Here is a 21,621-nt window from a genome sequence, read left to right on the forward strand (position 1 = left end):
AAAGCTAAAATTACATTTGCTGTTTTTTTTTGTTGTTTTTTGCTCACATGTTAATCACTGTTAAAAAGAAGAAAAATCCCATTTCAGTTCATGGTAGTAATATTCCACCTGTGCAACCTTTTAGCCATGTAAAATCCACTATTTAAAAAAAGGTAATATCCAGACATGGTTTCCATAAATGATTCACATCCATTGCTACTGCTCTACTGATGACTAGTGGAGCCAGAGATGAGTTATTCTTAGAGGTATGAGATTATTTCCAACCTAGATATACCACTGTTAATGGAAGCACAGGCCTTGAAATGTGTCCACTTTGGTTAACTGAGTTAGGTCCATCATCGAGAAGCAGAAAATCCCTTCAGTTTGGCTTTTTTGTCCTTCGGGTAGCCCAAGCAACTGAACAGCAGCAACCCGTAGTTTGTATGAGTGACTTGATGCAAGCCTCCAGAACAGACAGACATCAGGACTGAGGTCTCTCATAAACGCAGCCTGCAGGGGTCTCCACAACACCCTGTCAGGTATCTATCTATATTTCCCACGATTTTACAGTCACAATGACCAGTTCAGTTTTTTTTTTTTTTTAAACAATCCCTTCTTGTCTTCTTGGCAGTCTCATAGGAATGTTCTCATGATAATCCCAAAAGGCAGGGATCAAGTGTCTTGTTTCTTTAAAAAAAAACAAAGTCTAGATTTAACAAAAGAAGGGACAAAAATGTGGTTAGTTTGCCTGATATCCTGAGATAAGTAGAGAAGTCACTGCATGGAGTCAGTCTGGTTTGGACTGGGTAACAGCAGGGGGCGGCACGACTCGCTGCTCCTCCATCCTGTTGGACTGGGAACGCAGGATGAGACTGAAAAAGTCCTCGTCTGGAACGGTTGGTCCTTTAGTCTTGGAGGGCGGAGCAGCGCACCTCTGGTCATTAAGTCTGGAGCCCTGAAACAGTGGAGAGATTGAAATTAATGTGATATTGACTGATGCAAGAAGCCATGAATGGATCTGCTGAGGGGATAAAATGATAAGATAAATTAAAGATACTGTAGCAACTATTTTATGGTTTATTATATCAAGCAGAAAACTCAATAGTTTCTGCTTCTTAAGTGTGACAGTTTATAGCTTTTTATATCAAAGTAAATGGAAAACATTTGGGTATTGTACCATTCATCAAACGAAATAGTTTGAATATAACTTTTAAAATAAATGCAATAAATATTTGCCATAGTTTCTGGCATTTTATATAGTACACAATAGTAAAACAAATCATTGACTGTAAGAATAAATGAGACAATTTAAAAGCTCTTTCTTTAAAGACAGGAACAAAACATTACAACATATGCCTTAATTAACAGAGTACTTCAATGTGTGCATTTATTTGATAAACTACAAATACTGCACAATCTCAGAGTCTTGATCAAATGAGGCCTGTTGTTGCCACACTGTGTATAATAGTTTAAACATTTGAATTGAAATCCTTTTCTTGATTCAGTTATTCCATTCAAAGAATAAATCTCCATAGCTCAAATTAAGCTGTGAATAACTTGTGAGTTAACGGTGCAGAAACTGTAAGCATTCATGTGAAACAGAATCTTGTTGATCAAATAAATGAGCACTTGGCTCAGGTTAAAGTAAGTCGTTTCCCATCATGCCACTGAGCTGCAGCACCTGGCTCTGTAAACTGTGGCCACTTGATCTGATGAGATTATCGCTGCCTGTGCCGATGTCACACTACAGCAAGTCGTGCGCCGTAATGAGCCAGACGGTGATCACGGTGACTGATTCTGTGTCGGCCTTGTTTACATGTAATTGATTGAGTGTTTTCAGGAAAAACTCTGTGTTTTCACCTGGTTGTCGGGGAAGTGCACAAATTCTGCCAATACTCAAATGTCTCACTGTCTAAAGAAAAGAAAGATTTTCAATTGGTGGATTTATTGCTCTAATGAGAGTGTATGACTTCCAGAGTAATAGCTGAAGAGAATCTAGATAAAGCTTCATTTCACAGGTTTTAAATTTCACCCAAAAAATACCAGAGAAATGTCCTGGAAAGCATCGTGTAATGTGTTTTTAATTAGAGGGAAAATAGAGACTGTGTTCAACTGGTGCACTTCCAATAATTGAATATTTAGTGTAAACTGGAGTCTTTTAGTCAGTGCACAGCAGGTCATATTAACATGGAAAAATATAAAATCTGGGCATCAACACGTACTTAGAGTTATGTTTATAGTCATGAATTAAGACTAAATTAAAATTTATTTAGCTTTTAATGGATCAGGTCTTCAAATTAAATTTGTGTTTCTCCCCATAAATGTCAACAAATTAAGCTGCTATTTCGAGGGGACCTCTTGGAAATTATAGACCAGTAAAAACAAACATTACTGAAATCTTTATTTTTATTGCGGGAAACTATGTAATACACTAGATTTATTTTCCTCACCTGGCACTTCACTAGCATGTCGAAGAATACCTCATCCCCCTCAGGCTGCTCAGTGCTGGCCTCGAGGCGACTGTACAGGGAGGGTGTGTGAGGGATATCTGTACTGGAGATTGGGGCTGGAGGAAAAAAAGAAAAAACAAGCAGAAGAGACGGTGTGAGCAGTGATACCGAGGTGGAGATGATGATGAAACTGGGAACTGTCTCATATCGTTTCACCACCTTGTGGGGGGACTTGATCTGTGCTGGAGGTGGAGGGTGTACGAGGCGGGCTGGAGGTGCTGAGACGTAAGCCAGGAAAATGGTTCAAGCTGACTCGCTGGTCGTCCAGACGACGGGCCTGGGAGCTGGCCAGCAGCTCCAGGAAATGACCAGGATCCTGCAAGGGTGTTTCGCACTCCGAAATAGCTAGAAACAAAGATAATCGTTATCTGGGTGATTTGTAACATATGGAAAACATCGGATCGGGCCAGGGATGGCGAGTTCTGCCCTTTTCTCATCTTTCCAGCATTTGATTTAGTTAAAAAAAAACGGTAAATACAAAAAAAGAGAAGAAAAAAGTCGGGATGTCTTTTTATGAAACTTGAAGCAGCTCTCCACCCAGAATCTGCCCTCTGAGTGTCAAACACTCCCCACAGACTTGACAAATGGTTATGAAAAAATGCCTGGAGCACAACTCCTGGAGGGATTTGTGACCTTTACAGAGGAATGAAACAATTACAGATATTTGGAAAGTAAGTATCAAAAGTAGCTCCATGGAGGCTGTTGTGCTCTGTGAAAATATGAAACTGTCAAGGCTGTAAGGGGAGAGTGATTCTCAAAGCATTTCGGATGGAGCATTATTTCAAGTAATTTTCACAACATTTAAAGGAATAGTTCACCAAAAAATGAAATTCAGTCATTGTTGACCCACCCTCATGCTGATGAATACTCCAGAGTAGTTTTTTATTCCTTAAAGTGCATCTGGGGACCCGGGAGGGGGGTTCAAATCTTTATATGAGAGTAATGGGCCAGATACAAAAACGTCCATAAAACTAAACCTGCCTGGTGTGCAGTGCGCGCTCTCGCATTCACACGGACGTGACCGGACTTGCCTAAATTATGTTGTTTCGGGTAAACTCTGGACTATATCCCTTCAGGACACTTGGATTGCAGCGACCGAGCAGTGTGGAGGAATATTTCAAGGTTTTTGTGTAGTTTTATGGATCTTTTTGTGTCGGGCACAATGCACGTGTGCATCGAGTGCATCGCGTGAACGTGAGAGCAGGCACCAGGCAAATTCAATACAGGACTGTTTAGGCTGTAAAAATGTCCTAAATGATGTTGTTTCAAGTAAACTCTGGACTATATCCCTTCAGGACACTTGGATTGCAGCGGACATGGGGCATGGAGGAATATCAGGGTTTTTTTGTAGTTTTATGGACGTTTTTGTGTCGGTTTGTCTTTTGAACCCTCCTCCCGGGTCTCCAGAGGCACTTTAAGGAATAAAAAACTACTCCGGAGTATTTATCAGCATGAGGGTGAGTCAACAATGACTATTTCATTTTTTGGTGAACTATTCCTTTAATATGTAAAGGAGACATTTATGGATAAACTGCATTCACACCATAAAAGGAGGCAGTGGTGGTACATGACCGGCCATCCAGTCAGATATGATCAGCTCATTGAAACGCCTTTATATGTATAATTTAGGTTTTTCTGTTATGTGGATATGGTGTGAACACAGAAATGAAAACACGAGGGAGCCCACTCACATTTCTTTTCAGCTACAGGTGGGGTGGAGGAGGGAGACAAATGGGCAGGGAGATGGCTCTGGCCATCCAGTAGAGAGCACCTTTGGTCGTCCATTCTGTTGCCTTGGAAACGAGAGAGGAGGTCAAAAAAGCCGTCCTCTCCAATAGTGTCCCGTGATCCTGGCTATTAAAATGAAGAGAAAAAAACAAAACACCTGTGAAACAGCGAAACAGATCGACTTAATAACATCAAAAACAACTAAAATACAGAAAACAAATGAAACACAGTGAGGACAGGGACATAAAGGAAAACATTTGTGTTCATACTAATGAAAATTCAAAGTATGTTGCATTGTGCTCAAGGATATTGCATTGTGAATTTTGAGTTTCTGACATTTTGTTTATTAACAATTGCCACTCTTGAAAAGAAAGGTTTGCTGCAGTCCTGATTAAACTAGACTAATTTCATTAACCTTATTCGTTCTCTCAGCAACTAATTCAAAATATTCAAAACATGAATACAATTAGCACAACACAGCAACAATTCACAAGGCTGCAGATATTTTCCCAAACAGACATCTCCTCTTCATCTTATTCAATTAAACTGAAAAAAAGTCTAATGAACATTAACTCAAAGAAGTAAAAGGTAAAAAAGTTACACCTTTATGTAGAGTTTCTTAAGTTTCTCTTAAAGTTAAAGGACATTCATCATTTTTATCAGTGTAAAGATGTTTAATCTGATAAAAATTAATAATTAATTTTGAAACTGACTTGACTTCCCTTCATATGCACTGGAGCTGGACATTTGTTTGGGAGACATGAGTCAGAGATGACCAGCCCACTTTATTTCCACACCACATTATTTCCTCCCACAGTGGTGACATTGTATGTCTGGGCTGAGACTGTGTTATAAGATACATGTTTAACTTCTTCTTGAGGTTGAATAAATCATTGCCCATAAGACTATTGTACGTAGGTTCCAGGGATGGTTTGAGTGGATAGGAGCGATCTACCACATTTAGAAATACCTTAATAGACAGTGGTGTGTCCAGCTCTTGAGTCTTGTCCTCAGTGCGGTTTTCATGTTGGTCTTTCGGAGAAGATTTGTTGGTCTTGTTCTTTTTGCTCCTCAGTCGGTGGAAGAGGAAAAGCTTAGTGGAAGCTTTGATTGTGTTGTTTTTCGACGACCCAGGGAACACGTCCTCCTCCCAGTCCTGTGTGTTCACAGTGTAAACAAACAGATCACTGACGGATTCATGTTAGACGCTGAATGTTTTCCATTATGTTAATAGTAAAGGCTCGGTGAACAGGTCCTAAGGACAAAGAGGGTATTTCAACTGTATTATAAATACAAATATATTATTCATTACATTCATATTTACACAACAAAAAATCTGAACACATCTATAATTTAAAAATATAAGAGAATAGCCTTTTACCTGGGGTGGACAGTCTATTATGTTTTATTGTGGTTTTTTTATCTTTAGAATTTTTGCCTTTTTGGTATGTTTTATGGTTTTTATTTTACTGTACAGCACTTTGGAAACCTTTGTGTTTATTTAAATTGTGCTTTATAAATAAAATGGATTGGATTGGAAGTGAAGCAGAGCAGGCTACATACTTGAATTTTAAGTCAAATAAAAAGGGGGAAATTTGTATGTTTGCAATGTAAACCACTACAGAACCACTTCATTTGTTCAAGAGGTTTTGAAAACAGAGTGAGCAACTCCCACTGGGTTTAAATGTACCAGGACAAAAAGAAAACACACACACAGCACACTTCACATCAGAAGTGTTTGTGCTTTATGAAGTTGTTTTTTACTGTACGTACTGGGTGTGCTGGTGAATCTCCTGTTTGTTTTTTGTCAGGACTTGGAGTCAGCTGCAGGTTCTCTGCACTGCCTTTCGTCCTCGGAGGAGACTTCATCCCTGAAACAAAGATAGGAAATTCAACAGCGTGGCCACATGTTTAAAATATTTATACAGCACTTTCACAACTACGGCTCAGAGGAAAACAAAGCATCACAACAGAGATTCTTTTGCAGTAAAATTAGTTTTCCATCTGGAAATAAGTGCTTTAAGAAAATAAAGATCATTTGGCTGTTTTTAAGGCTGTTAAAGATGCAGTTACGCTTGTATTAAAAAATGATTGCAACTATTGATTTGTCAGTGATGTGAGAGTCACAGATTATTCTGAGTGTTTACCTTGGAGGTTTGGGTAACCCTGGTAGCTCACTGGCAGAGAGGAGCTATTCGTATTTGTATTGTGGAAGATGCTGGGGTGGATGTTGTAGTTGGACTTCAGACCCACAACCAGACGGAGATCTGACAAGTTCATCCGGGCTGTAACCTCACTGCTTTTGTCTCCAGTCTGAACCATTGGAAACATCAAAATTAATGTAAATACAACCTAATTAAAGCATATAAATGAATAAAGACAAAACATATTATTGCTAGTAATTGGTATTTGTTTTGCATGGGTGCTGTAAAAAATCGTATTGCATGCACACAAATGGACTTGCGGTTCATCATACAGCCAGTAGATGGGAGTGTCACCCAACTGCAGATTGGACTCTGGGAGAGGAGGTAAACAGTAAACAGTCACCTCTTTGGCAATTTCCAGATGTTTCTCAGCAAAGTACATTGCTTGCTGGTGATTCCCCAGGGCAGTGTGGGCATTTCCTAGACTCCAGTAAGCTCTTCCTTCTCCGACTCTGCAATGACACATGGAGGAAAAACAGGCCGGGCAGCTTAAAATGAGATTGCACAAGAATGGGAAGGGCATTTGACAAACTGTCAAAACCTTATGACCTTATGGCTATTCTGCAATAACAATTGGTCTGTATCACATCTATTCATGTAAAAACAATCAAATCACATTGTTTTCTATAAGAATCCTGTTTCTTTCAAAACCAATAGTTACAGTATGGGATTTTGAGCACTGTCCCTTCATCCCTCCTGTTACATCCCATTTTATGCCTTTTACATGACTTAGTGTAAATGACAAGGCTGTGCAAGTTTTTCCTAAGACCTTAAAAATAGCAAAGTACGCCTACAACAGAAAATACAGCATTGCTTTGTCAGCAGAGCTGCAGTAAAGGACAAGCCTATATTCTCTGACTTACATCTGTAAAGTAAAAGAAAAAGGTTGCAGTTTTCATGCTGACACACATTGTTCGATCATGTCAGTTCAGTCAGGACTTTCTATATTCGTTTGTGTGAGCAGGCTGGAGTCATGTTTTAATTGTGGAAAAAGAAGATCATGTTTTTGGATGAAAATGAGAAAAAAAAGTCCTGTTTTATGCCTAACACTGACCTGTTGTGAATTTGCTTTCGCTATCCTTTTCCAAAGACAACACTGTGGCAACTGCAGCTTAATGGTTTCCTTGTGACTTTGTCTGGTTTCCAGTTTCTTTGCACTTTACTGTAGCTTGATTGGTGTGAGCAGTAAAACCACCAAATTTCAGCCAATGATTAGTTCAGGGGCCACCCACATTCAAACTGCACAGGGCCCTTTTTTACTCCACATGAGACTTTTGCAGCAAAATGGGCTTTTATAGCCGATACCTGTCAGTAAGGTCCTGGGCGATGACCAGATGTTTGAGGTGATAATCAATGGCTCTATCATAGTCCCGCAGTAGTGTGTAGGTGTTGCCCAGGCTGTAACAGGCCTGGGCCTCCACTGCTCTGTCCTTCAAAAGCCTGGCCAGCTGCAGAGTCCTCCTGGGGGCAAAAAACAGAGAAGGAGGAGGAGGAGGAAGAAGGTCAAAGAATGTCTGGGGTGGGTGCAGGAGAATGATGGTTATCTGCTCTCTTTCCAAGAGCTTCTTGGAAAAAATAGCTGGAGAGAGGGATTGAGAACTCTGTGGTCTGTGGTTGTTATAAAACCTGTGTTGCATTCAAAACCCTTCTGTTTGGTTTTAATTCATATCACCTCCTAAATCACATTTGAAAGCAGCAGACAAACATTTAATAGATGGCTTACAGTACAACACACTGTGATGTAGTTGTAAGTATCTCTATGGGTCATTTGTGTGGTGATGTTTATCAGCTGTTAATAAATTCTACATTTGAGGCCCTTAAACTAAATTGTTGCCAACACAACGGAGCTGTTGTGATGCATATCTTCCAAGTGCAGGTCTTTCAAATTTAATCAGATTTTCTCTAATTGATTTATGGTTTTTATATTCAGTGTAATCAAACTTCCAAGCTTATGTCACTGAAGCTTTCACAGTGCAAAGAAAACAGAAAACAGTATCGGTGTGACAGTGATGATGAAATCAAAGTCAACAGCATCATCAGCAGAGCCGTCTGTAAGCATCCACTATGAGGTTAAAGAGGCCTCAGATTTACTCACTTGTAATGACCCGCTGCCACTTCAAACTGGTTCAGGAATATGTGAGCGTTGCCAAGGTTACAATGGGCTCTCCTCTCAGCAGACTTATCCCCAAACTCTTTAGCGATGAGTAGCCGCTGCCAAACATGACAAACAGTAGGTGGACATTGCTGTCATTAAGGTCAGGATTAACAGCACAACACTTGGAGGTAACGAGGAGCACAGCCTTCACAGACATGAAACAAGCAATTAGAAAATGTTTTTAAAAAAAATGTCTGTAGATACAAAATCTTCTTAGCAAAATGTATCCACTGTCAACTAATGCTGTTGCATGGCTGTCAAAACTTTAAGTTTGCCACCTACCTTTTCATGTGCTTCTACTGCAGTTTCCCAGTCTCCCAGCAGATAGTAAGTATTCCCAAGGTTCCCGTAGGTCCGACCCTGGGCCGCCCGATCACCCAAGTCCTTCACCAAGGCCAGGTTTGCTCTTTGAGAAAGAAAAAAAAACAAACAAATTGATGAAATCTGATACATTTAACCCTAACCCTAACCCTAACACTCAGGATGATTTGTCAGGCCATGCAACACAAAAGGTTTCCCTTAGTTCCCATGCAAATAATGAAGTGGGCTACATATTTTCTATATTCTAGCAAATGTAAGGATTATAGGTTTCAACAGAGCATCATTAGTTAAATTTAAAATGGGAACGATGGCGTTTATTTAGAATTAAATTGTGACAGATTTTGATCTAAAAAACCAACAGCATCAACCAGGACAGAGTCAGTAGAAACTGAGCAGGCTGCCATCCACAACGGCAAACCCACTCTGTTAGCACATTAGCAAGTTAAATAGTGAGATATGTGATGAAAACTGAGAAACTTAGGCCTCTAATAATGAACTTTTACAATTAATATTGTACACTCATCCAGCACTTTAATGAAAGCTCCTGTATTCATGGCAGTAACCAGTCAGCCAATCATTAGGCAGCAGTTAAATCTATAAAGTCACACAAACAGAGGTCAAGAGTTTCAGCTAAAGTTCATTTTAACATCAGGATGGGAAAAACGTGATCTCAGTGACTTCGACTGTGGCCTGATGCCAGTGCCAGATGTTTAAGTAGAAGTATTACTTAAATTGCCGGTCTCTGGGGGTTCAAACACAACAGTCTCTGGAGTTTGTGAAAAACAAAACAAAACAAATAAAAGAAAAAGAGCGGGCAGTAGTTTTGCAGACGGGAAACGCCTTGTTAAATGGGAGAAGTCAGAGGAGAATAGCCAGACTGATGAGCTGACAAAAGGGATTAAGTAAATGGAGTAACATTGTAACATTTACAACTGTGCTGAGCAGAAAACAACATTAAACCTTGCGGTGGATGTGCTACAACAGCAGAGGACCACACCGGGATCCGATCCCATCAGCCAAGAACTGAGGCTGCAGTGGACCAGCTTCATCAAAAGTCGACAGGAGAAATGTGGCCTGGTCTCATGAATATGGATTTCTACTGAGTTGCAGAATTTGGCATCAACGGCATGAATCACTGGACCTTCCTTGTGTCAACACAATCAAGGCTGCTGCCTGCTGGTGTAATGGTGTAGTAGAGGATGTTTTCTTGGCACACCTTGAGCCTCTTAATACCAATTAATCGCCGTTTGAATGTCACACCCTATGTGAGTATTTTGACTAACCATGTGCATCCATTTATGGCCACTATTTACTATCTGCTAATGGCTCCTCCCAGCAGGTCACAAAGAAAAAGTTGTCTCCAACTGACAATAGAAAGTTTCCAGCAACTTGTGGACTCAATGTCAGGGAAGGAAGTGAGACTGTTGAGAGTGAAATGAGGCCACAGCAATACATTGGCACAGTGCGTATAATAAAGTGCTTGCAGAGTGTATTGCATTTACTAAACAATATAACAATGGTTGCACTTCAAGATTCAAGAGAGAAGATTTCTTTGTCATTTTTATAAAGCACATAAAAAACACAATATAATATTTCATGCATCCACCAGTCAGTGGCCGTGCAGAAAAGCTTATGAAATGAATGTTCATAAAGTCTCAAAGTTTCAGATTTAAAATGTTTAGAGTGGTTAAAAAGATTCTTGATGCCAATATACACTACTCACAAAAAGTTAGGGATGTTTGGCTTTTAGATTAAATTTCAGAATGCACCTAAAATGCACTATAACCTTTACAGGTGAACTTAATTTAACCTTCTCTAAACTTTTGAATGCACATGTCCAATGTTTCAGTACTTATTGAATAACATGCTGTTCTCTCACAAGGTGATTAACCAGAAAAATCACAAGCACCGTCTGATTAGTGGTTTTACATTTAGTGGTTCAATTGTCATGGAACCACTAAATGTTCTAGCCTGGCTCTCGCCAGACCCTTGTAGTTCCGCAAAGCTACGCCAGAGGCGCTACGCTCAGCTTCACACAAGGGTCTGGACTCGAGACCAATGCAAACTTCTTCCCCGGAGCAAAAAATAATGAACCAATCAGGATCGCCGGGCGGGACTTTCTGAGGTGTGACGTAGCGCTGAAGCGACTGTTCGAGTCAAACAACAATGGCGGCTCGCAGTGAGTGGCTGAAGTAGCACGTCAACAAGATAACGGACAAGTGGTTTATCCAATCACATACAAGATTTTTTTACAAGGCCCCGCCTTCTGAAATGAATCGCCTATGGAGCAGTCCCAGACCCTTGTGTGGAGCTCAGCGTAGCTTTGCGGAACTACAAGGGTCTGGCGAGAGTCAGGCTATAAATGTTCTGGTTCAATGACAATTTGTCCTCTTCTCTCTCCCTCTCCTCTCCACAATGTTTTGACATCATGAGACCAAGACAACACTCCGATCAAATTGATCAAGTTATTGAGACATTGAGATTTTTGTTGTGCTATAGCCACCACTGTTGTTAGCTTTTGTTTGAGATAAAGAAATTACCATTGCATCCTTCTACTTAAAAGGCTTTCATGATAGAATATCACTGTAGCATGAACTTTTTATAGAGATATTCTTGTCAAATATCCCTAACTTTTTGTGAGTAGTGTATTATTCGATATAAACATTACACAGCATCCAGTACATCTGAAACAGTTGACTTTACGCAACTTAGAACCAGGTAGCGGTCATCAAACTTGACACTACCACAACTAGTCGACTTGTATCATTCCTCAGGGCTTCCAAAATATTGACTTAGTTGTATTTTTGAAGTAAACAGTAGTATCAACTCACTCATAGTACTGAGCAGCTTTCCTCAGGGCTACCCTGGCCTCCTCTGGGAACTCTCCTGGCTCTGCTCCACTCCAGCAGATGCTCTTGCCCTTGGCGTGGTAAACGTTCCCGAAATTGTACAGCGCCCGAGCCTGCCCAACCTGCGGCACGCACACAACATTTACCCAGATGGAAACCACAATGACCACTGTTGTAATTACATACTTAAAATACACTGACACCAGACCTGCTTGTTTGCATGGGGGGGACGGCACAACTATTCTAGACGTTGGTGCTCGGCAGACAGCGAGCGTACCCAAACTGCTCTGTGGCTGCAGAGCATGTTATGTAACAAATTGGTATTCATTTACTCTAATCAAAGCAAATGAGCCTTTTAGTCTCAAAATGAACTTTTTATTTACAGAACAGTGAAAAATCATTTATTCTAAGGTTGCCAAAACAAAATAACTCATGGAAATGTATTTGCCTAACCCTGAATTGCTCCATCCTGTACTTCTAAATATTACTAAAACATAACCCACCTTATCATATATGGCTCTTGTGATTTCCAAATGTCTTTGGCAACAAACCACTGCTTCATCATACCGCCCTAAAAGCTTTAATGTGTTCCCAAGGTTCCCACTGGCTTTGGCCTCACCAAGTTCATCTCCAATCGTTCTGGGATTGCAAAGGAGAAAAGACGCAGCAGGAAATAATTAGACTGGAATATTGCTGGATTACTGAAGTGTATTAGCATGGAAACACAAGAGGCAAGACAGTAATGCACAACTGCAAGGAGCAATATAATTGAGTGTTGAGCAATTTACTCATGGAGGGAAATGGAGGTGATTAAAAGTTTACTTATTTGTTTAGAATATTGTTTTGTGTTAAATTGCGGCTTTGCAACAAGTTCCCATTAGGCTTGTGGAAGTGTTTAGCCTACCTGGTAAGTGTGAGGTCATGCCGATGGTACTCCAGGGCTTTGTTATACTCCTGTAGGTGAAAGTAGGCATTTCCCAGCTGGCTGTAGATGGCACTGAGGATCTGGAGGTCCTCCGTTCCAACCTGGATGGCAGACTCAAAGAAAGACACACCGGCACGATAGTCTCCAGCCTTACAGAGCCGCTCACCCTCCAGAGCCAGGTCCAGACATGATGACTCCATCCTGCAAAGAGAAGTGTGGTGACTAAGTGTGAGAAGTGACAACTATCGTATGATCTCATAAGTTCATTTTTAACAACTTTGTTTACACAATCGAGGAGTCGTGTGATATGCACGACATGAAATGAGGCAAAACATCTGATCAAGGGAGATAAAAGAGAAAGAGCCTTTTGTATGTGTTACTCTGTTAAGACAGCTGTGCACACAAAAGAGCTGGAATAAGAAATTAGGCTGCAATGCGAAAAGTAGCTACCACTTTTACTGTGTATGGCTATTTGCTTCAAGTCTCTGTGACCTTTTATTTAACATTTATCCTGCTCTGTAAGTGTGAGAACTACAGCTTTCTCAAATAAATGCTTCCCAAATGTCAGAAAATAGGGTTATCCATCCTGCTTTCCCAAACCCAGGAAAGTTTGTCCTTTTTCTAAAACAAACTAACAAAACTAAATCAAAAAAAAGAATTAATTGTTGTGCACAACATAATGATCTAAATAGTTGCCGATTACTTATTTGTTCATCAGCTTATTGGCTAATCATTGCAGCTCTGATGATGACATGAGGGAAAAAAAATAAAGGAACTGGAAACTGGGAGACAGATCATGATCTAAACTGGAAGAGGAAGACAAGGCTATAAACAGTATTATTTCCTGTATGAATAACTCAATAATCAATATTACATAATTCAAGTCTTATTGTTTCAGTATAACAACATTTCAGAAATGTCCCATCCTAAAATTAGAAAAACACACACAGTGACATTATTCACAGTGGGAAATCATGGAGAATCAGGCCAATAAACCTGACAGATCACATGAATGACTGAATGATTACACCAGCTCCTCTCAAACCTCCAAACTGTAAGTCACAAATATAACTGACAGAAGCAGCATATGTCAAGCAGAGAGTCCAGACTCTATGAAAGCAGACACTAGAACTATAAATCCAAAATAGGACTGAGCATTTCCTGTCTGTCGTGACTGAGGCCTAAGGGACTCCATATTTACCCTGGGACTCAAGTATGAACCTCCCTCACATCCAACCATGAACACAAAGTAAACTCAGATGTGTCTGTGGCGAGGAATACCATTTTACGGCCTCCACGCCCTTCCTAAAAAAATAGGATCAGCACTTTTTGTCGGCTCGAAGCCACCGGTATCGGAAAAAAAAGAAAGAGAAGAGAGTGAAACAGTGGGATTACATCACATTGTAAAACAAATCCAGTCATGCAAGGATGCGCATGATTCACATCTTAAGTACTGCAAATAAAGAAGACTGCCATCAAGTGTACGTGCAGGAAGCAGTTTTAAAGTTTAAAAACAAAACTTCAATAGCTGAACTCCATCTGACTGACATTAAACTTTAACTCACAACACCCTACTTCTCTCTTACAGATGTATAACTAGTTTTTAAGACATAATGTCATAAATATAATATTTTAAAATTGAATCATGATTTGAGTTCAGATCACACGAGAACGAACTGCTCACACATTTTTCTCATCACATGTTTTTCACTTGAGGTTTGATGATGTCAACCATCAAAGCAAATGGTTGGGTGGGGGGTTAGCATCGAGCCTCCAACAGGCTGCGTGAGAGCTTCTTCTAAGTCCTTGCTGAGCCCACCTCAGAGGAGACACTTCACCCAGACAGTCACCACTTCCTCCCAGTCTGTCTCTTCCTGACCCCCCCCTCCTCAAACAAAAACAACCTCTACCAATGCTTTGGACGACTGCTAGTTAAAAGTTGGGCTGATCTGCCCCTCCCTGAAACACAAACACAATGTTGTACTTACAGCTCTTACATGTGTGTCATCCTGGTATCCTGCATCATATAAAAATATACTTATCTAATCTCAACTGCAGAGCAAGAATGTCCTGTCAAAGGTGTACAGTAAGTTGATGCAGAGACTTCAGAAACGTCAGAGCTTCCCTCTCTGGGCAGCTTCTCCATTAAAGTAGGCCTATGTCAACATGTTATAAAACCCACAGACCTGACGCTGCTCTTAAACCTATTTAAAAGGTTAAAGCAAATTCTTTCCTGTGTCCAGATTAACATGCTTCCTGACATCTAACTACAGTAGACAATTCATCACCTGCTCAGCGTCATTGTGAAGAAGTGACTTACTACTGCCCACGCTCAACATACCTGCTGCCTTTCCCCATTCTGATGCACTCCAGACAGTCGGACACGACGGACATTTCAAGCTCCTCGATCTGGATTTGAAAACACAGCTCTTTCAGCTTAACTTCCTTTACCTCATCTCCCTCCGTGCGGATGCACATAACGCACACAGCCGCCGTGTCCCGGTCTCATGAAAAGAAAGAAAAGGCAGCTCCCTTGCATCTGCTGCCTTTCTTTAGGAGCGCCCTGCTAACTTGTGGCAACAGCAAAGCAAAACAAAAGGGACTTAATCCGCTCAGCGTTTCTTCAAGTCGACCTCAGCGGTCAGGTGCCGGGGTCAGAAACCTTTTGTTTAGGTGAAGACGGATTAACACCAGGTTGTTACCATGCAGAAATCTACAAAGAGTACGGTCAGCGAGGCTGCCAGGTTTAGCTGACCGTCGTATTCCTCTATTACTTATCCAGTGGTAACCTGCATGTCTAAGCCGCCCGATGGTGGGTGTCACTTCCAATTAGGCCAGACCTCAATGGTAATTATAGCCACAAGTGGCTCCGGTGAACTCTAAGGCTATTTGCTCAACACTCCATGAAATAATCACTCAGCAGCAGGCGGCCTCGGTGGCAGAAATTTTCTTCTGTTGGAAATAATTCCTCCTCAAAAATAATTTACCTGCATGACAATATATTTATTAATGAGATGAGTTATTCATGGTTGTATTTCCATAATTTCTTGGAGCAAAACCCCACAGGGGACAGAATAATGATATATTAGAGAAAGAAAGCCAGAAATAAATTCACACCACCATCCTTTCTTTAAAGCTTATAGTAACTCAGCTGCAGCCAATCCAGAGAAATCCACTTGTCTGAATTAACTAAATCTGCCAATGTGCCCTTTAAGGCAAGACACAATACAGGACTGGTACAGGACATGTGACATTAAAGCTGCCACCTCGATTGACCAAAAGCCAGATCAGCTGTTATATAACCACTGCAAACATTGGGACCAAGCCCAACCTTTAAAAAAAACGTGGGTGTGTTAATCACACTTTCTAGACGCTTTCCCTCCAACAGATACAAACAGCCACAGACTCACAGCTTTTTTAATTGTGGGGTTGGCAACAAAATTTTCAAAACACACCTGTGCGGGACTTTGCCGTTACTGCTTAAGACTGGACCAGCAGGTACTTTCTTATCAGATCGTCAGAAACTGACGGGGTGTAATTCATCCAAACAGACCTGACAGGACTTGTATCCAATACCTAAAGTTACTACGTGGTGATGCAATACGTGTCAACTCTACCCCCCCCACTACTCAAAACCTCACCAGGGTTTCTATACTGTTTATGACTGTTCTGATACGTCTATATCTTTATGGCATCAATTAAACACTAGCAAACACCAGCAGGAACGCTCAACCATGGGGCGGCCACCTGGATTACACCTTTCACATAAATCTTCATCACATCATAGATTATTATTTTATATATCAGGATCAGAAAAGTAAAACACAGTGGTTGAATGAGTGTAAAACATTTCAGTCACGTCGTGCATTATTTACACTGTGGTCAGTGAGGACCCCCTGCAGACAATTCAGTTCGACAATAAGGTGTCACGTTGCTGCTGCAGAAAAAAACTTGAAAGAACACAGTGTTACAGTAACTATCCTCACATATGTATATATAAAATAAAGGTGAGTACAACTATATGGTGTAATTAAAATACTAAGTGATTTGGTTGTCTGATATTTCCTTATAAATTAACAATGTCAAACAGTTTTCATTGTTAAAACATTCAAGGACTATGATATGACAGAAATTCCACATCAGGGCGGCACCTGACAGAATTTTTAAGAATATTTGCACTAAATCTACAAATAATTTCACCAATTATTTGTTAAAATTCCCAAAACAGAGAAAACAAATAAACAAAAGTAAATGTCTATTACAATTTTGGACAAATGCCAAAGATATTCAGTTCACTACCAGAGAAGACTTGAGGAAAACAAGCAGATACTCACAGTAACGGATTGTTTCACCTCTCACACTATATAAATATATCAAAATTTGCCAACTTCTCACATACCTTTAAAACTCAGCTTGATATTTGCAGTCATTTCAGAAACTACAGACCAGTGCTACATGACCCAGTGTTACCCCTCTTCACCTCAGACTCTGGTAACATAACATACAGCCCTACCTCTGGCGGACATGAAGTAAGTGCTCCCAGTCCCGTGCACAGCGCAGAGAAACGCTGCCATACATGACAAGTCAGCGCAGCAGCAGTCCTGACCAACAGAGCTGGAGCAGGAACATGATAAGTCCCTGGGTCAAGTGCAGAGCTAACAAACAAGAAGAAAAGACAGAAGAACTCTACACGGTTACATGTGTCAGAGTGACCTGGAAAGACTGAAGGCTGCCACGCATGAAATGAGTGTGGGAATCCAACCGACACACTTTCTCCGTCACGCCCTCTTTTTCATGAAACTGGAGCTGGTGGAGGGGGGGTAGGAGTAAACACACTCCGACACACATTGTCATGTGTTCGGCATATTCTAATTCATTAGTGAAAACAAACACAATCAAGTCGTTTGGAGAGGATGCAGATGGAGATGCACTTGAATCAGCAAACGCTCAGCGCATGCAGCTTAATCATTTCAACTGCAGCTCAAGCTGTCGTAAATATTGTACAAGCTCTCAGTTCTGGAGAAGAAGAAGAAGAAAAAGAAAAAAACAACCATAAAACTAATTGAGCAAATTGATCTAATTGAGTTACATCGTTCAGATCTTGTTCTGTTGTGTTTTGCTGTGTTATGTGTGATTGTTAATGTATGTTCTCATGAAACTCTGTGACATTTATAAGACAATGAATTAATAAAAAACATTACCGGTAATTGGCAACAATTCTGATAATCTGTGTATGATTAAATTCTTTCATTGGTTCTTATAGCTTCGTGAGGTAGTTACTTGAATCTTTCTGGGTTTTAAAATGTAATGTAAAATTCTGCTTTGGGTAAGTCACAGTTTTATAGACCAGAGAAAATCTTTAGCAGACTAATCAATAATTAAAAATAACCATTAGCTGCAGCCTCAGTCCACCTTTGTTCAAGGCACTGCTGGAATATACAAAGCACAGCACTAGCTCATAGCAGGCAGTGCACTGATTTGATATATGGCTATTTCGTTAGAAGCATTGGTTTCAAAGAGAGCTGTGGCTCATCATCGTCATGCTGAGACACTGTGCTGCATTCAAATGACGTCCACCTGCTACCACAGAAAAAGACTGTGTGTGCCAAGAGACTCCACATTATCAGCTTCCTCCTTTAAAACAATGCAGGAGGGTTTTTAAAGCCAAATTCTCACGAACATGTCAAAACAGAAACTTGAGTTTCAGCAGCGTTTACCCACTCGGTGATCGTGTGCAGACTGTGAGCTCTTTGTTTTGATCTTTTCTGCACATACCGTTGCACTGAGCTGTTGTGGACTTGTTTGCCTCTTTGCCAGCCTGAATGAGTTTATCCTCCTGTGATCTCACTCTCGCTCTCTGAGTCTGACTAAGTGTTTTTTGGCCAAATAACTCCAGCTGATTGCGTGATCTTTTCTCGATTCCCTCATTCTCTATAAACTCCACACACAGCGTGGTGCTAAAGTAAAGTAAATAAAATTCCATGGGCGCAGCCGCTTATGATACAGACACCATGCTGTGTGGGAACAATCACACTATGTTGAGTCACTGAATCTTCCTCTTTGTCCTACATTTCAAATGGTAACTTCTTTTTTTGACTTGTTTCCATGCTTTATCTTTTTCTCCAGTGGTGTTTGAGGCTTGTGTCATGGTGATTAAAGTAAAGAAAAAGTGTCAGTCTAGTACCACTTTCACATAACTCATTATGTTCTCTATGTCCGAGCATTTTCACTACCTCTGACCATGTGGCATTCAACAATAGCTTTACTGGAAGTGAGAAATGTGACCACGAAGATAAAAGTGCAACCAAATAGCTACCTGCTTTTTTCACTTTTGGTATCTGTATTCACCTCAATGGATGTGAATCAAATATCATCAGATTATTCCGATAACTTTTACTCATCTGAATACTCAGGAAAAACGGTCAGTGATGTAAATAAAGTACGTAGGAGTCATGGTGTGTCATACAATTATTTGCCAATAACTCAACCATGATCATGACACGGGTGAAATGGCACACCCCTTTCTTGGTGCCAGGCGCCAAGTCATGGTTTCTTTCCTCACATTTCAACTTAACAGTCAAATCATTTCTTTAGTATCCTTGTGTGAAACGTACAAAAAATCTTTCATGACACAAGTACGAAACAACTCTTGAGAGGATCTTCGTTCCAAGTTATTTTGTCACGTGCGCTCATGATTTTTTATTTTTTTTTAAAAGGCCAAATGTGGCTCCTAAAAACCATAAGTATTTCAATATGCACACACCCAACCAGTCCCTCTCCAATTAAGAGATGTGATAACCATATTTCCCTTTTGAAGCACACTTATGAGAAACCATCATTAGAGACTTAACCCGAAGTCTGCATGGGGAAAAAAAGAGACTCACAAGATAATTAAAACAGCAAACTGAGCAATGCCAAAAAAACTGTGGGCCAGCCTACAACCACCTCTTATTTTCTTAACGAGTGGAGTAGAGGTGTCTCATCAAGAAGTGAAGGGAGTACAACCAGTATAGTAAGGCTACTCATTAACTGTACTAAATGAGAGCAGTTGGTTTAACATTTGGAATAAACTGCCAGATTTAGAAAGTGGCTGTTTAAGGCCAAAACACTTTTCTGGTCAGTATGAAGCATTGAGGCTTCTCAGGTCCAATCACTGTCCACAGAGTCAGAATTAAACAAATATTTGTGAATAAACTCCCAGAAAAGTTTGACTGCAACTACAAGACAACAGACACTATTCATTCTTATTGAATATCTATAGGCTAAGATAATTATAATTTTCTGTTTCTTTTTAACAAGGTTCTCATAAAAACAGAGAATATAACAGAAACTACAAATTCTTGCTGACCAGATCCCCCCCCCCCCCCCCTTTTCTGAAAAGAATAAGGAAGTCATGTTTTTAGTTCAGGTCAGTGAAGCGTCCTTCTCATGACACAGACTTGCTGGTGATGATGATGTTGATGAGTGTTTGAGGAAATTCACCACTAGAAAGCTGGAAATGAGTCAGTTTAGTATGAGCGTGTCATCACATGTTTGTTTGTCTGTCTGTCTGTCTGAAACGGCGAACAATTAAACGAAAAGAAACGGGTTTACACGTCTGCCTGACATGAAGACGAGGAGGAGGCTGACGGCTGTTTTAGAAAAGTGTATGAGAGACATTAAACTGGCTTAAACTGAACGGTCAACGAGCGGCACAAACATTTCAAGTTGATATTTCACCCACCTTAAAGTGAAGTCCGCGAATACACCACAGACATGGCTCCAGGTTCAAAAAAGTAAAAATAAAATGAATTATTCTTCCCGAAAACTTGTGTCTACACCCAGTTATTTATAGTTAACCAGCAACTCTCTCGTCCCTGCTGGAGGAGGATGACTACGCTGTGTCGGGTTGAAAAGAAGAAATAGAAGAAGAGGAAAGAAAGCCACTCCTCACCCTCAAAATCTGACTCCAATTAGGATTCTACGTTTGCTGCCTTCAAGTGCGGTGGGAAATGTCGACACTGCTGCTTAAATCGGCCGAGCCAAGTTGGTAAATACAGGCTGTCAGTGTGACGTTCAGGGGGCGGGGGAAAAAAAGTTGATAGAAGTCACATCCTAAACAGCAACATGTGGCGAATAGCCTGACTTCATACGGCAGTAATTGTACTGTAGCCTATGTGTCAACGCACCAGAAGCATTTGAAGCCCTCTTCCGCCCCCTGCCGCACGTAGTGGCACGTTGCTACAAAAAAAAACACAAACGCACATAAACAACAGCAAGAAATTACACAAACGTTCTGTTGTGTTGAAAAATATTCACACAAAACCGAAGTAGTGAAAAGGTTAGCTACTGATTGACTTCAGAGGGAGTATTTGTGCAAATTTATGTTGTTTGACCCCCACATTAGGACAACCCCAGGCTCTCAAATAGGCTACCAGTTAATTCTACATATTATCTATTGATAATTGTTAGCTATTGCCAAACTTTAATCACTTATTTAGCTCTAAAATCAGAATTTCAATTTAGAAATACCAGATAGGCCTACCAGTCAATATGCTAGTGTCTAACTATTCAGCTATTGGCTAACAGATAAAGCACAAATAAATATTTTGCCCCAAAATTAGAATTTCATTCAGATTACCAGTGCTTCCATATACTGGTAATCATCGAATAATTTAAGTTTGGGGAGTTTTTGGTTGTTTTTTGTGCAAAAATTTATTTCTTATAGGCTACAATTAACTGATGATGAAATACCGCCATTGCTACAGTAGTGAAACACTGATAATCAAATACAATTTCTTTTATCCTATCAGAATTTCATTGAGGAACACCAGTAGGCTACCACTCTAGTGCTCAACTACATTGATAGCCTAAATGTTTAATGATTTAGGTGATTTTTTGATGCAACAACAAAAACATCAGTCAGCCTCTATAAGAATATTTTCTTGTGACAGTCAATCTAATTTCCAGT

At 40.3% G+C, this 21,621-nt stretch overlaps 1 protein-coding gene across 4 annotated transcripts; it reads right to left on the minus strand.

The window, feature by feature from the left end:
• Positions 1-111: 111 nt before the first annotated feature.
• On the minus strand, positions 112-20,698 carry LOC146989050 (G protein-signaling modulator 2-like). 4 transcript variants are annotated; one of them, XM_085774968.1, is made up of 15 exons: positions 20,395-20,698; positions 12,651-12,872; positions 12,250-12,385; positions 11,729-11,868; positions 8,859-8,982; positions 8,517-8,632; positions 7,727-7,882; positions 6,765-6,873; positions 6,365-6,530; positions 5,991-6,088; positions 5,188-5,373; positions 4,181-4,343; positions 2,649-2,834; positions 2,430-2,545; positions 112-934 (listed from the first exon to the last, which is right to left on the minus strand). In XM_085774968.1, the coding sequence occupies exons 2-15, from the start codon at positions 12,869-12,871 to the stop codon at positions 767-769; spliced, it is 2,085 nt and encodes a 694-aa protein (XP_085631094.1). In that variant the 5' UTR covers position 12,872; positions 20,395-20,698; the 3' UTR covers positions 112-766. The 4 variants fall into 4 exon arrangements, with proteins under 4 accessions (XP_085631094.1, XP_085631095.1, XP_085631093.1 ...); XM_085774969.1 differs by having other exon boundaries at positions 20,605-20,627; XM_085774967.1 differs by lacking the exon at positions 20,395-20,698 and adding an exon at positions 17,185-17,395.
• Between the last annotated feature and the right edge of the window lie 923 nt (positions 20,699-21,621).

This window comes from Trachurus japonicus, chromosome 4, assembly GCF_045865225.1.
Source record: "Trachurus japonicus isolate A0001 chromosome 4, Traja_1.0".
Lineage (NCBI taxonomy): Eukaryota > Metazoa > Chordata > Actinopteri > Carangiformes > Carangidae > Trachurus > Trachurus japonicus.